General features: G+C 38.8%; 1 protein-coding gene across 3 annotated transcripts; it reads left to right on the top strand.

Annotated features, from left to right (window-relative positions):
* Nucleotides 1–353: 353 nt before the first annotated feature.
* Nucleotides 354–15,179, top strand: LOC120490164 (interferon-induced very large GTPase 1). 3 transcript variants are annotated; one of them, XM_039687583.2, is made up of 6 exons: nucleotides 354–467; nucleotides 2,230–2,337; nucleotides 2,719–2,775; nucleotides 2,989–3,579; nucleotides 7,577–7,653; nucleotides 8,837–15,179. In XM_039687583.2, exons 2-6 carry the CDS (start codon nucleotides 2,316–2,318, stop codon nucleotides 13,631–13,633), a joined length of 5,544 nt encoding a protein of 1,847 aa, XP_039543517.2. In that variant the 5' UTR covers nucleotides 354–467; nucleotides 2,230–2,315; the 3' UTR covers nucleotides 13,634–15,179. The 3 variants fall into 3 exon arrangements, with proteins under 3 accessions (XP_039543517.2, XP_039543518.2, XP_039543515.2); XM_039687584.2 differs by having other exon boundaries at nucleotides 2,716–2,775; nucleotides 7,589–7,653; XM_039687581.2 differs by having other exon boundaries at nucleotides 2,716–2,775.
* The last annotated feature ends 292 nt before the right edge of the window (nucleotides 15,180–15,471 follow it).

The raw sequence follows: 15,471 nt of genomic DNA, 5'->3' as shown, positions 1-15,471 counted from the left end.
CTTCTGCAATGTTTCATTTAAAATATATTGTCTTGCTAAAGATGTTCCACTTTCTAAAACTGTATGTCACACTTCTATTAGGCTTTTTTTATTCTATCCATTGTAAATGTAATGATATGGCCATCAGTTCTATTGTAAAAAACAGGTAAATGATTTGTTACTCTTGTCGAACAATCATCACTCTATTAATCTAATTAAGTCTAACATCAGTGTTTTTTAACACACTGCTGGAGGGAATTCATTTGCACTTTTTATCTTCTCTGGTCTTTCTTGTCTTATTTTAAATGTTTTTCCCCCTAGTGCAGAACAATACTCTGATTTCTTCTTTTGTTCATTTTGGATTCATAGAATCTTTCAAATACCGGAGAGAGAAAGGGAAACTAAAGTTCAAAGAAAGTTCTCCCTCCTATAAGCACTGAGAAACTTCCTCCTTGTTCATAGAGATTCAACGACACCTCGACACGCAGGTATCACCTTTCTTTATGGATTTCTTTATTGAATATAAATGTAAAAATGTAAAACAATTTAAATAAATATTTAACAGTTTAAGATATAACAAGTGCTATAAATGTACTGTCTATAATGGCAGTGGCTTTCATTTTGATCTTGACATTTTTATCTCAAAAACGAATATCTGTGTTTGTTTAGTGTTGTGAACAAAAATTTGGTAACATATATATAGAGGCTACACTATATAAAAATATAAAATCAAAATAATAAAAAAAAATGTTGCAATTAGCTGAATGATTAATTGTAAAGATTGTCATTGGGTGTAGGTGGTTTAATTCAAAACAAAATGCATTCAGTTAAACATTCAATTATGATTCAGCTTGCATTATGTTGCTTTTAGCTTCAACCTAAACTAATTAAATATAAATAAAGATTATATGAACAGAACTAAAACACATTGAGAAATAAAACCTGTTCTACTGGTTCAGTGGAATGAGATGGATCACATGGTGTAGGTTCAAATTACACAAAGCAGATAGACAAGTTACTTTGACTTATAGCACTTTATGTACAGTTGGCCTCAAAGCAGCTTTACAGAAAAAAAAAAATCTTTATTTTACAAAAAGCAGAACACTTTGTTTTTATTGTTGATCTAGTATTTCGGTTTTTAGAAATTTCACATTGTGCTTAATTTGAAGTCTTGTCAGTCCGATTACTAACATATTATTTAACCCTAAAACCGTATTCTGGACAAATGTTGGCAAAATAGTTTTGATTTATTTTTAAAAATTACTTCCCTTGAACTGAGCGGTACAAAACTTGGCTACTTTTCCTAAGTTTGCCTCCTGAACAAACACATTTTTTGACTCAATTCTACAATGTTAAGTGGGTGGAAAAAAAACTCAATCTTGTATTTGGGTCAAAAATGGCCACCCCTAGAAATGAATGGGAAAACTGTAATTTAGAGCATTCTAAAATAAGCCAAAATAAGAAGAAAAAAAAAAGCAAAGTCACTTCATCTTTAGGTTTTAGCTCTAAGAACTTATTGGAATGATATTTTAATGTAGTTAAAATAAAAAATAAAAACCATAAAAAATAAGCATAATTTACATAGAAATTATGGTACTTTTTGAAGTAAATAAATTCAAAATACCACCAAAATAAATAAATAAAAAAAATACCATAAATGGATAGACAAAACTTTTATCGAAGACAGTGATATAACATTTATAATAAATAAAAATTAGGATCACACCTGAGTCCTCTGTGCCCACATTTGTCCACAATTATAGGATTAAGGGCTATAAAGTGAATACGCTTTAAGGGCTATGTGCACGTATGTAAACATAGTTACTGATCATTGGGGTCTTTGCTGCGGCACTAGCGTTGTTGAAGTACGGGTCTGTGTTGGTCTTTTTCTTTATTTGGTTGTGGTCTTAGCTAGCTGTCCGTAAATCTGGTCAGTCTGGCCCTGGTTATCTTGGTCAGATATCTCTGGTCAGTCTGGCTCTGGGATAATCCTGAAGATATTAAATCCAGAGGTTTTACTGGGCCATAGGTACACTATATTTACCAAAAGGTACGCTGTAAATTTGTTTTACTTAAGCAGTATTACCAGGCTGTAATCTAAAGCGCTACCCAAAGCTTTATACAACATTACACAGTCAGACAAAGTGACACACTTCACATGTCACTTCTCAAATGCTTTGTTTATTTGTTTATTTTTTGGTAGAAGCAAACAGTTGTTCAATCCTAAATTAACGATATTCCCCTGCCCAGGAGGACGAAGCCCACAGGAAGCTCAGATGCCAAGTGTGTTTATTCAGCGCTAAATAAAGGCACTGGTGACATTCGTGGACGACACAATGGCCAACAAGGAAAGCGAATGTGAGTACACAAAGTGTCTAAGAAACTTTCTTGATCAGTCCTACCAATGTGATCTTGGCCACATTCAGCTGCAGAATATGGTTGTTAGTCCAGTTAAATATGTTCACACCATTCAGTTATTGTTGTGAGTGACAACTGCATTTTATAGCCAAACTGATCTGGCAGCATCAAAGTTTCAAGGATTCACAGAATGTATTATGTATTGCTATAATAGTGCAATTTTGAAACAATTAAAATACTTTTTTTTTTCTGGTCATATTTTTGCATCGGTAAAATTTCTTAAAGTTATGATTTGTAAAAAAAATTAACAAGAATGTCAATTTAAATTTTATAATTTTCAAATCTGTCTAAAGCTTTGTTTTAATGCTTTTTGCTCAGCAGCAGGTGTTCTGACTTCTCCCAGAAGAATAAAAAGCATGGAAATAAACCCCCCGAAGTGTAAGTATCTGTATGAAATTATGAACTGTTTATAGATTTGAACTGCTTGCACTACTTTTTTTTTCATTACATAATGTTGATCGCACTAACAGTAAGAAACTGAAATGATTTGACAAAAACAGACGCGTGTGATATTACAATTACTCTGAAGTGATAATTGATCAGATTATTGATTGTGGTCCAATTACTATTTTGTTTTTGTTGTTTATTTAGTTCGGACTGTTGTAGTGTTTGGAAACTCTGCATCTGTCCAGTATAATGCTGAAAACATTCTACTTGGAAAAGAAAACCCTTTTAAAACTGTAAAAACATCCAGGATCGGTCCTGTACTGAAGGAGATATCAGAGCATCTCGTCTTCTTGATCGACATTCTTGATTTACATAAGACTGACTCTGTGGATCATCTCATTGATCAACAAAATGAAATCCATGCCTTCATCTTTGTTGTGCGACTGGGTCAGTTAACCAATGATGATCAGATGGTTCTGGAATGGCTTCAGAGGGCGTTTGGTGACAAAGTTCTTCAGTTTGTGATGATTCTCTTCACCTATGAAAGAGAAGAAGAGTGTGACACTATAATTGATGATCTGAAGAAAAACCCTGTTCTTGAGAAACTGCTGGAGAAATGTGGAGGAAGATTACACACCTGCAACAAGAGGATGCACAACCAATCAGAGATGAGAGAACTGATGAACAAGATTGAGCTTCTGTTTAATGAGAATAAACAGCAGCGTTACACAGGAGAGATGTATAACGCAGTGTTAAAACAGAGAGAGGGCCTGCAAAAGTGTCAAAGTCAAAGTGGTAAGAACACAGATTTGGTTTCCTGATGTTTCACATTTCTGTCAGGACCACTTTCGTCAAATATGATTGACAATTAGCATACAGTTTGGATTGGCGGTATGGTTCTGTTCTAGGCAAGAACTCCCTGGGCATCCATGCAGCCTAGCATGGATAAGAGCAGCAATAACCCCACTTAGGGTAAACAGAACAGAACCAACATGAATGTTTTGCAGATATCAATATTTCAATATTTTACTGTACAACATAATTTGAGAATTTAGTTCAAAGGGGAACTTAATGCCATCAGAATGCCAAATCCTGACTGTCGAGAGGAGGAGCTGGGGATGGAGGAGGGTAAAGAGCTCCTGAGAAACGCGATAGCTGTTGATAATACTGAAGGAGCATATATATGGATGCTGTGATATGTGTTGTATTCCTAAAAGTAGATGTGGATCAGCTGAGAGTCAGCTGATGTGAGCTTGACTAACATGACCTGCCAGAACTGGCACTGTGTTTGATGTTGTTTATTCTGATTTGTATTTGCCTCTGATTATATTCTATAATTTTTATTTAAATATTAAATAATTATAAAAAATTATAGAATTAAATGTCCTAGCATAAAATGAAATGCATCTGATACACCAGCTCAATGCTAAATTTAAAATTTTATATTAAATACGATTTTTAAATACATGTATTTAATTAGGCTGAAAATTTAGTCAGCACTGCGTCGATGATGCTATTGGGGAAGAACTCCACGTGAACCAGTGTCTGAAACGCTTTTCCAATCACCGGCGACAGCCTATGACGTCACTACTAGTGCGACTTGGAAGTATGTAAGGGGCGCCTCGAGAACATGTCATCCTCATTTCGTCTTCAGGGACTTTGAATCGCAATCACCTGAAAAATATTCAAGGTAAAGATTATGGCTGGCGAACATCTCAAGAAGTGTGTGGATCCATGTTCCAGGTTTTTGACATCTGATTCCTTCAATATGGAATCGTTCTGAAGGTCTGGCCACGGACTTGGTAGTGAATGCGCCCTTTTCAAGCTTTAAGAGTTGTAGGCCTTCATTCTGAAAAGTGTTAAAGCCACTGCTCTCCAAGGAGCTTTGCAGGTCTCCTCCCTTTAAGAGAGTCAGTAAGATTGAACAGTAGACATTGGTTCCCTGTTTAGAAAGAATAAGGGGTGTGTTGGTTAAGGTTTCTTACCGTCGGTGTGTGAATGAATGTATGAATGGGTGGATGTGAGGCATATGTAAAGTGACTTGGTGGCCATTGGGTCTATGAAAGCGCTATAGTCCATTTGCCATTTACCATACGAGTATATTATTAGGGCCCTGAAGTTCCCTTATAGGTAGGCTATGCACACCCTTTCCATAGGGGTTCCTCCTGTGTTAAGAGTTGTCAGGTTAATGTAGTGGGTAGTGCCAATCTATGGTCAACCAGTAGTGAAAAGGTTGGCTTCATCTCATGGAGAATTCTCTAGTGTGGCCACAGTTCATCCAAGCATCAAACAGTGTAGCGTGAAATGGCAGTCACACTATCAAGTAGTTAGGCCTTAAAAGGCGGCTCCCCAACAATTTGGATGCTTAGCATTGCAAAGGCTTGAGTATCAAATTCCAGGCTTCCACGGAGCTTCCCTCATTCTAGCCCAGAGCCTGGTCAGTACTTATCAGGTTGAGTATAGTGTTCCAGACTCTATCTGAGGTTCGCTCTGTAAGAACATTTATCTCCTTAAGTCTGGCCGTAGGGAATACTGTATGTGACCTGAGAGTAACCGGGAGAGTGTTTGGCATTTCAGTGCAACTGCCGTTTTCTTACGTTTTTGTAACAGCCATAATTGACTGTTCGCAAAAGCCATGCCCCCTAGTTATTATTACTATGCCAGTCAAACAAATGGTCAAACACGACAGATTGCCAAGACAAGAAGAGGTATACCCGTGCATGTCAGTGATTTTTTTTGGAGCAGTAGCTCTGCGATTCCCTCCAGATCGAGGCACAAGGGTTTACAGTATGCATTGGAGGGATATATGTAACCCCTCCAGCCGGGTCCCAGTCGACTTGCTCCGAGCGGGCTTCGAACCCGGGTCTCTCCCGGGTCGGCATGAGAGTCAGGCGCTCTAACAAGGAGGCTAAAGCCTGCAGCCCCTAGCGTCTGTCGCTAGAGCACCTATTGAGATAACACAGTCTCATCCCAAATCGTCATATAACTGACGTTTTGGGACGTATTTTGACCATACGTCAATATCCGCCTTTTTAGGGCCCCCTTAAACGTCGGTAGATGGCGATCCCGGGCCGTCATACAACTGACGCTTTACCTTTAACGTCAGTTAGGTGACGGGTTAGGTTTAGGGTTAAGTTTAGGTATGGGGTAGAGTTAGGATCCCATAACCTCATCTACCGACGTTTAAGGGGGCCCTAAAAAGGCGAATATTGACGTATGGTCAAAAGACGTCCCAAAACGTCAGTTATATGACGATTTGGGATGAGACCGGGTTGATTGAGATCAGAGGAGTGAGGTTTACTTGCACAGCAAGTACTAGCTGGCCTCCGTTACACTCACCCCCCTAAACCTCAGTCTCATCCGGGTCACGGCACCAATATAACCCCTACACTCCGGTCCCACTCGACCCGCTCCGAGCGGGCCTCGAACCCGGGTCTCTGGCATGAGAGTCAGGCACTCTAACAAGGAGGCTAAAGACTGCAGCCCCTAGCGTCTATCGCTAGAGCGCCTATTGAGATCAGAGGAGTGAGGTTTACACTCCGTTAGGCGGCAGTGGCTCAGTGGTTCATGTAGGTTGTCTACAAACCAAAGGTTGGTGGTTCAATTCCCGGTTCCACCTGACCAAGTGTCGAGGTGTCCATGAGCAAGACACCTAACCCCAGCTGCTCCCGATGAGCTGGATGGCGCCTTGTATGGCTGACACCGCCGTCGGTGTATGAATGGGTGTGTGAATGGGTGAATGTGAGGCAATAAATGCAGTCCATTTACCATTTACCGTTACATATATTCAAAATATAAAAATACGCAATGAAGGAGACACAACTACTATCGAGACGAATGCTTATAACAGTCTCAAGTGAAATTTAAGAAACCCTGTACCTCAAATGCAACCAGCACAGTCTAGAAGAAGATTTTATCAGCTGGTTCAGTGGCTAATTGTTTGGAGTTAGAAATATATAATTCGCGCCACATATTTAGTAATTTTGCCTCAGATACAGGATTATACATTCACTTTAACAAGCAGGTTGTTCATTACCACGGCAACCACTTGCGTGTCATGCTGAATGCGATTTCCGTGAAGCCAACCTTTCCACATAAGGGACGGAAAGATGCAGATAATCATACATTATTTGAGGTTATTTCTATTCGTTAAAATATTGATAAATTAACTGATGTTGTCAAGTAAGCTTTATGATTTCCCCGTTGTGAGCGTGCACTCCTCTAAACTGTAGCTACGGGTGCTGCACTGCTAGTTGACTGCTGCTCATTGTCCCCCCGAGAATATCATGTTAACAACAACACTTTAGAAAACATAATTCATTTGTGGATGCTCTTGATCTGATCTTGATCTTTCTCCATGTTGTGCAAGTCTCTCGCTATGTTTTCGGCTTTGGAAACGGAAAGAACACAACTCCTCTAGACAATCTATCGAGGTATCTCTCGGGGTACTCCAAACAATCTAACACCCATAGGAACACCGCTTCACCATCTTGCTTGGAGTCAATGTTTGACAGATCTGCTCACATAGTAACGGTTGCCATGATGTGTGATTGGACAGTTGCCGTTTTGGGGCCAACAAAAGGTCAATTGTTATGCACTCCCCCCTCAGCATAGTGTGTAGGTCTATTATTCCCCAGTAGCATCATCGACACAGCATCTTGTTCCCTGTTATCAGTGAACAGAGGTTACAGTCGTAACCTGAGACTTTTGTACGGTAATCATTTTCTAAGCTGAAGAAAGGCTTTCTTTTAAATTGCATGTTTTTTAAATTTATTTCTGCTTCTTACTGCAGATTGTTTTTCAGAATTTACAATCAATGAAGAAAGAATTGAAGACACTACAAAATCAAAGACTGGAGAAAAACATGGCGTGAGTGCACATTTTTTTATATTGGATGCATTGATAAAACCAACTACTACCCTATTTCTATATAGGGGATATATACCTCTTGCTCAGCACACATGAAGCTTGCCGCAAAAGTAGCCTAATGAATATCGATGTGTCGGGAAATAATAGCAAGTATATATTTTAATTGTTTATTAATGAACAAGTGTTTAATAAGTGTTACACATTTATCGTCTTCTCAACTGGAAATAATTGAGACGTTGCTTCGATTTAGACGTTTAATAAAAGAAAACAAATAAAATACAGCAAGCTTGTTCAGCAGTCATTCACCAGATGGCGGTTGCCCAAATAGTCCAACATAAAAATTCACATGGATCACGTGTCCACGCCCATTGCTCAATGCCTAGTGGGTAATGAAGTCAATTCACAAATCAAATTAAACATGTTTTTAACCACATATATCTGATAACATGAATTGTTACTCTTAGTGTTGAGTATCAAAATGTTAACACAAACTATTTATTTCTAATTGTTTTGTTTAAAAGTAGACATATTTTGACCTATAATAGGCAATAGGCCTATTTCTCATGTCTATGAGGCAAGTATCCTATACATGCTGAGTTTCGGTTCATTTGTGACGCACACCAGTTCTTTCTATTTTCTACTCTCAGGTGTCGGTAAATCTGAAAAGGCACTGAAAGTTTATCAGTGTTACCGGTCTTGGTGGCAAATATCTTGTCAAAAATATTGCATCGCGTGCTTCTGGCATCGAGTCTGACACCACTTTGGTACCGAAAAACAAGCCATGTTTTGATACACGGTAGTACCGAGGCAATTCGGTCGGTACCTAAAAAGTACCGAACTCGGTACCCAGCCCTAATGCTATACGTTATTTAGATAGAGAGTAGCATTATATTATAAAGTTAAACTTGTCCAGAGCTTGCTCTAAAAAAACTAAAATGCTTAAGGAATTTTGAGAAACTAAAATGTAGGAATTGTGTTTATAGTTATAGTAACTGTTTTCTCTCAATAAATAGCAATATGGTATTCGATGTTTGGTTAAAAGAATGGACAAATAGAAGCAATTAAGGAAAAATAAGTTTTTCTACAATGAGCTTTTGTGCAAAATTCAACACTCAAACAAAAATAATTGTAATGTTCAGTTCTTTAAAACCACTAGTCAACGTGTTGTTTATTTATTTAACAGGGTAAAAACAAAGACTTGGAAACAAGAGTCAGACCTGATCAATGCCTACAACATGAAGATGCTAAAAAAAATAATCTATTCCATAGACTTCATCTTGCAGGCTGGCAACAGGATAAACTGAAAGCTACATATGTTCTTCAGTTAACACCACATTCATTACAATCACATGAGTCTTGTGCTGAAGAGGAGCTGATTCAGACTTTCATTCAAAAACTACTGGTGATGGACTACAGAGCGATGTACATAAATATTAATGAGGGCAAGGAACAAGATCAAACAAAACGAAGAGACAAAAACTCTGAAAATGAGGGTGATATTTTTGATGATGTCTTTAAAGATACAACTTTATCCAACAAAGCAACAAGCCAATCTGAGCAAATTCACCCGATGGATGTTCAGATGGCTGTGTTTTATTGTGCTGATGGTTTCCTGAAGCAGTTGATGGTCACTAAACTGTCCCAGTGTCAGTACGCTCTCCCTCTGCTTGTTCCTGATCCATTCACACAACAGATTGAGTTTCCTCTCTGGACATTCAGACAAATCAACAAGAGCTGGAAGATGAAGAACACCAACAATGAGATCATCAGTCAAACCCATCCGGTCTACAAGGCACAAACTCCAATGGTGTCTTTCTTCAGGTTTGGCTCTGTGTCTTCATCCAAGTCTCAGCTGATGAACAGTCTGATCAATGAGAAACACAACACGTTCTTCCACAGGAACTGTCCAGGCAGCAGCAGAACCAGAGTCCTGATGGATGGAGTGGTGGAGATCGCCTGGTTCTGCCCCTCTGGGAAAAACACGGATAAATTCACGGACTGTGTTGCGTTCTGTAATCTACACGGTGATGCAGGAGATCATAAGAAACAACTGAAGATCCTCACTGAAATGGCCTCAGTCAATGTTGTTCTTCTACCACAACTGGACAGGTATGACAAAAGTGCAGAAAAAATCCAAAACCTGTACAAGGGCCGAAAGCCACTCATTTGTCTTTTTACAGAAGATGAATCTGCAGTAAATGAGATGAAAAAAGGAAAATTCAAAATAGGTTTGAAAGACAAAAATCACCCTGAAATAACTAAAGAACTCAGAAGAACTATAAACGAGTGTCTCTCAGAATCATCTTCCACTTTCAGACTTGAAGATTTGTCCAAACAATCAGGCATCAGAGTAGATGAGGAAGATGATGAAGACTGCAGGAGAGGAAGAGAAGCAGCACAGCAGATGATGAGTTTACTGGAGAAGAAAGATCTGACAGAAATTAAAGACTCATTTCTGCCTCATCAGGGGAAACTGTGGCATCAGTGGAGTCAGAAGAACAAAGAACTACATCGACCTCGAGCAGATGAGACAGAAAAGGATATCAGTAGAAAACAAACAGAGATGAGGAATATCCGTCACCAACAGCATGAATCTGATATCAGTGAGTTTATGAAATACTTTATTGATGAAATTAATGAAGATGCTGCAAATAAAAATATATATTTTCTGAAATTCCTTGAAATATACCTGGATGAATATATGTCTACTGACCTTTCTGCTATACATAAAAAATATGATGAAAAGTGGTCAGCAGTTGTAAGACTGAAAGAGAATGATGATAAATCCAATGAATTGGAAACTGAACAAGCAGAACTTGAGAAAATATCTGAAGATCTTCAAGCCGCAGCCTTTGGGTTGCAGCACATCATGAGGGAGATCGGTCAGATCTATGAATCGTGTTCATCTGTGGAGAAGAACAAGAAAGATCTGCAGTTTGACTTCTCTTCTCTCCCGAGTCTTGCAGCAGAGATGATGATCTCTGGATTTTCACTGGAGCTGATGGATGGAGATGCTGCTCATGTTCCTCTGGTCTGGATCTCTGCTGTTCTAGATAAACTCATCCAGAAACTGGGAGACCAGAGAGTCTTTGTGCTGTCAGTTTTAGGGCTTCAGAGCTCTGGGAAATCCACCATGCTGAACGCCATGTTTGGACTCGAGTTTGCCGTCAGTGCTGGCAGGTGCACCAGAGGAGCTTTCATGCAGCTGGTCAAAGTCTCAGATGAGATGAAAACACAGATGAAGTTTGACTATGTTTTGGTTGTTGATACTGAAGGTCTAAATGCCCTAGAACTGGCTGGAAGATCAACAAGACATCATGACAATGAATTGGCCACATTTGTTGTTGGTCTTGCAAACCTGACCTTGATCAACATCTTTGGAGAAAACCCATCTGAGATGCAGGACATTCTTCAGATTGTTGTTCAGGTCCTCATGAGGATGAAGAAGGTCAGACTAAATCCCAGCTGTGTGTTTGTGCATCAGAACGTCTCAGACGTCACGGCTGGAGAGAAAAATAAGGAGGGAAGAAGACGACTGCAGGAGACACTGGATGAGATGACAAAACTTGCTGCAGAAGTGGAAGTCTGTGATGCAGAATGTTTCAGTGATGTCATTAGATTTGATGCACGAAATGATGTGAAGTATTTTGCTCATCTTTGGGAAGGAAACCCACCCATGGCACCACCAAACCCAAACTACTGTGAGAATATTCAAGAACTAAAGGAAACTATTATGTCTCATGCAGCAAAATCAGATATAATGATGCTGATAGACCTAAAAGATCGTATCAAAGATCTCTGGGAGGCTTTACTGAAAGAGCAATTTGTGTTCAGCTTCAGAAATTCTCTGGAGATTTCAGCCTACAGAAAACTGGAGACTGAATACAGCAAGTGGTCCTGGAGTCTTCGCAGTGCCATGATGGAAACTGAGAACAAACTACACAACAAAATAGAAAATGAAGCAATTCATGAGGTTGAGGAAGCTGATCTTCAAAGAGAATTGAAGGAGACAAGTGATGAAGTGGAGAAATCAATGTCCGAATTCTTTGAGAAAGACAAAGATAAAGATATTCTGATTCACTGGAAATCATCATTTGAAATCAAAATCAAAGATGTTCAGGGAAACATTGTGAGAGAAACAAAGAGGAGATTAAATGAGATTCTTCAGCAGCGAGACCTGAAGAAAACAATTGACGCTCTGAAGATACATCATGAAAACACTCTCTATGAAAAGAGCAAAGAACTTGCCATAAAACTCAAAGACAAAGCAAATGATGAAGAAACACTGCATAAAGAGTTTGATTTGTTTTGGAAACACTATGTAAAGAAGATCATCACAGACACTCCTTCAATCAAAGACATTGACATTCTGACAAATGTAAAAAGTCTTCTCAATGACATCTATCAGGGATGTCTCCCAATAGACCATCTAAAAGAGGCCAGTGATTACAATATTTTCAATGTGTTGAGTTTTTCTGAGTACATTATTTTCAAAAGGTCCACAAAAAAAGAGATTCGAGATGCTGCAAAGGATGCTTGCCGAACAGTTAAAGGAACATCTGGATCTGCTCAAACTTTGTCTCCAGAAGATGAAACCCAAATAAGATCATTAGTCACAGATATTGAACAGCAGACAGACACAAAGATTCTGTCATTTAACATTTCAAAGATGGGCTACAACATCAGCCGTGTTCAACAACTCATAGATTACATTAAGAAGAGAGTAACAGAACATCAGGAACAATCAGTGAATTATAAGTTCAAGAATGAATTCTTCGTGGATTTAGTCATTTCCATCTGTAAGAGAGCAAACAAGATGATAACTGACCAACACAGAATGTTTAAAGAAGCCAATGATCCAGAAATATATGTTGAGAAAAAGAGAGCGGAGTACTATAGTATTTTCCAGAAATACTGTCACGGAGCAACATCAGCTGCCATTTTTGGAGAGATCATCTGTCAGAAACTGAAAGAGCCCATTGAGCAGAGTGTCTACAAGAAGACTGCCAGAGATCTGGCAGGTGAAATGAGATCAAACTGTGAATCACTGAATGGAAACAGATCAAATCTGGAGAAACACATCCTGAAGACACTGGCAGAAAAAGATGGTTTTGACAAATACATGAACTACATTGATAATCCGAAGGATCACTTTAAGAGTTTCATCAGAGATGAAGTCAGTCGGTACATCTGCGATAAGTTCAATGTCAGTGTTTTACCCAAGATGAAGGAGAACATTAAACTCCTGCAGCAGAAGATCATGAAAGCAGCACATGAATCTACTGAACATGTTCAAGAGGACAGTGGAGATGTTGGATTATGGTTGAAGAGTTTCACACAGCAGCTCTCAGACGTGCTGATCTTCTCTGAAAAAGACCTCAGTGGAGTCAAACATGATGATGTTGATGATTTCAACCTCCTCGAAGATGTGATAAGAGAAGAACTTCCTGTTATAATTTCTGACATCATCAGTGGATTCAACACAAACACTTTTCCAGTAAAGCTGGACTATAAAGACAGATCAGATGAGCTTCTGATTGGTCACTTCTGTCAGTGCTGTTGGGTTCAGTGTCCGTTCTGTGTAGCCGTCTGCACCAACACCATAGAAAACCATGATGGAGATCACAGTGTTTCCTTTCATCGTGTTATTGGACTAAGTGGAATATTTTACTCTAATACATCTAACCTGTCTGCCCATATCTGCACATCAGCAGTAGCAAACAGCAATCTATCTTTTTATCCCAATGAATCGCAAAAAGTCCTCTGGAGAGATTACAGAACAGCGGGAGAAGATTATGCAAAGTGGAGCATCACCCCTGATCTCTCTGAACTGCCCTACTGGAAGTGGTTTGTGTGCAGATTCCAGACAGATCTGGAAAAACACTATAGTAAAACATTTGAGGGACAGGGTAAGATCCCAGATGAATGGAAAAAACACTCTAAACAGGATGCTTTAGAGAGTTTGGATAAATACATTTAGTTCCTCATTTGCAAGTCACTAAAAGTGGCTTTGATTTACAGAACACAGTTTGAAATTACTTTGTTCCTAACTTAAGTGAGTCTGAAATCATTTATTCATCAGTTCTGTCGGGACCACTATCATCAAATACGATTGACAAGTAGCATACAGTTAGGATTAGCGATTAGTTCTGTTCCGCATAAGAACTCCCTGCGCATCCACACAGCAAAATCCCCAGTGTTTAATTAACAGAAACCAAATCAGTCAGTCTCCCGTAAAGAATTATTCTAACACACACACAGCTTCTTCAAGGTTGGATTTGGTCAGCCTCTAACAATAAACAGGAGAGGCTTCTCAAAACATCAAGATAATACTCTATTTCTCTCAAGGAGAGGACAGCAACACAGTTCTCAAGGAAAGGACACTTTTAATCTAACAGAAAAAGTATGACTTTAACAAAGAAATGGTCCCTTAAATTATAAACTACTGTCATGAACCCTGTGACAGTAGTTGTTAGGGTACTCTAGAAAAGCATGTATTGACACATGTTGAAGACCTTTCTCAAAAACATACCAAGTCCATATTTAATTTCTGGAAGCCGGGCTAAATGTGCAAGCACTGTTACTGTATTCCTGACATGGGCCAGAACCTTCAGTCACCTCTCAGATATGTAATACAGAAATTACAGATACATGAAAAGAACATTTCAGTAATCACACTGGTAAGTTCTATAACAAAGTAAAATCTCACAAGCCTCGAGGAGTCATTCAACTCATTTGATATTTAGACGAAAATATATTGATTAATACCTTGATTATAATCCCTCATTAAATATGCATTGAAGTAGCAGTGGATTCCAATCCACCCCTTTCACCTCTGTCCCAAAGTTTTTGGAATGTGTTGTATACATCAAAACAAAACAAAAATGTTTAAATTGAAAAAAAATACAAATAATTTGGTCTGTAAATCCTTTGAAATATTTTCCTTGTACCTTTGTGAGTGAAATAAAGTTTAAGACAATTTACTAATCAGGATTGTTGATTTTATTGCATTTAAAAAAAAACTTTTCTGGAAATGGGTTGTACATTTCTACAGCTTTCCTTGTGTGGATGAGTTCATGAATTATAGAAAAGACAGACACAATGAATAAGACAAACTGCTGACAACTGTGATGATCAGCAGCCGTGGTGCCCTCGAGAGCCACTAGAGGGCACTCTCTCCCCATGTTATGTTTCCCCATGGACTCTTTGTGTTTTATTATGTTCAGCTGTGTTTCATTATTGGTTATTGGGTTCCTTATTTAAGCCTGAGTTTTCTCTGTGTCCCTTGCGAAGTCTTGTTACCCTGTAAGCATGCAATTCCGAGCGTTAGTCCCTGTTCTGTGTCTCAGTGTTTCCCTGGACTCTTGACCCTTGCCTGTTTCCTGGACTGTTCACGAACCTGTGCTGCCTGCCTCGACCATTGCCTGTTTAGACCACGAGTTTCTGGATTGCCCCTTTGTTTAAGTGTTTGCCTGTGTTCATGTCTACTTGTTTCAGTTTTAATAAAGTGCTGCACATGGATCCGACCGTCTCTGTCCGTAAGTTACAACAACACCTTTGAACATATTATTTTTAAGAATAAGATTTAAGGTATTGTAGGTAGGATTGGAATAAAAAACTTTTTTCCAAATTTGTTTAAACTTTCTGTATATATCAATGCATAATTAAAATGTAAGAAAAAAATCGAGTGTCTGTAGACCTCTCACGACTGTTTTTAAGACAGCTCATTATTTCCATTAGCATTAGCATTTTCCAGAGCTAAACTCTTCAGGACAGTGGCCCTCCAGGATCAACGTTCCCCACCCCTGCCATAGTACG

This window comes from Pimephales promelas, chromosome 3 (genome assembly GCF_988280905.1).
Source record: "Pimephales promelas chromosome 3, fPimPro1.hap1.1, whole genome shotgun sequence".
Taxonomy (NCBI): domain Eukaryota; kingdom Metazoa; phylum Chordata; class Actinopteri; order Cypriniformes; family Leuciscidae; genus Pimephales; species Pimephales promelas.
Note: the sequence above shows the minus strand (reverse complement) of the source record. Positions and strands in the feature narration are given on the sequence as shown.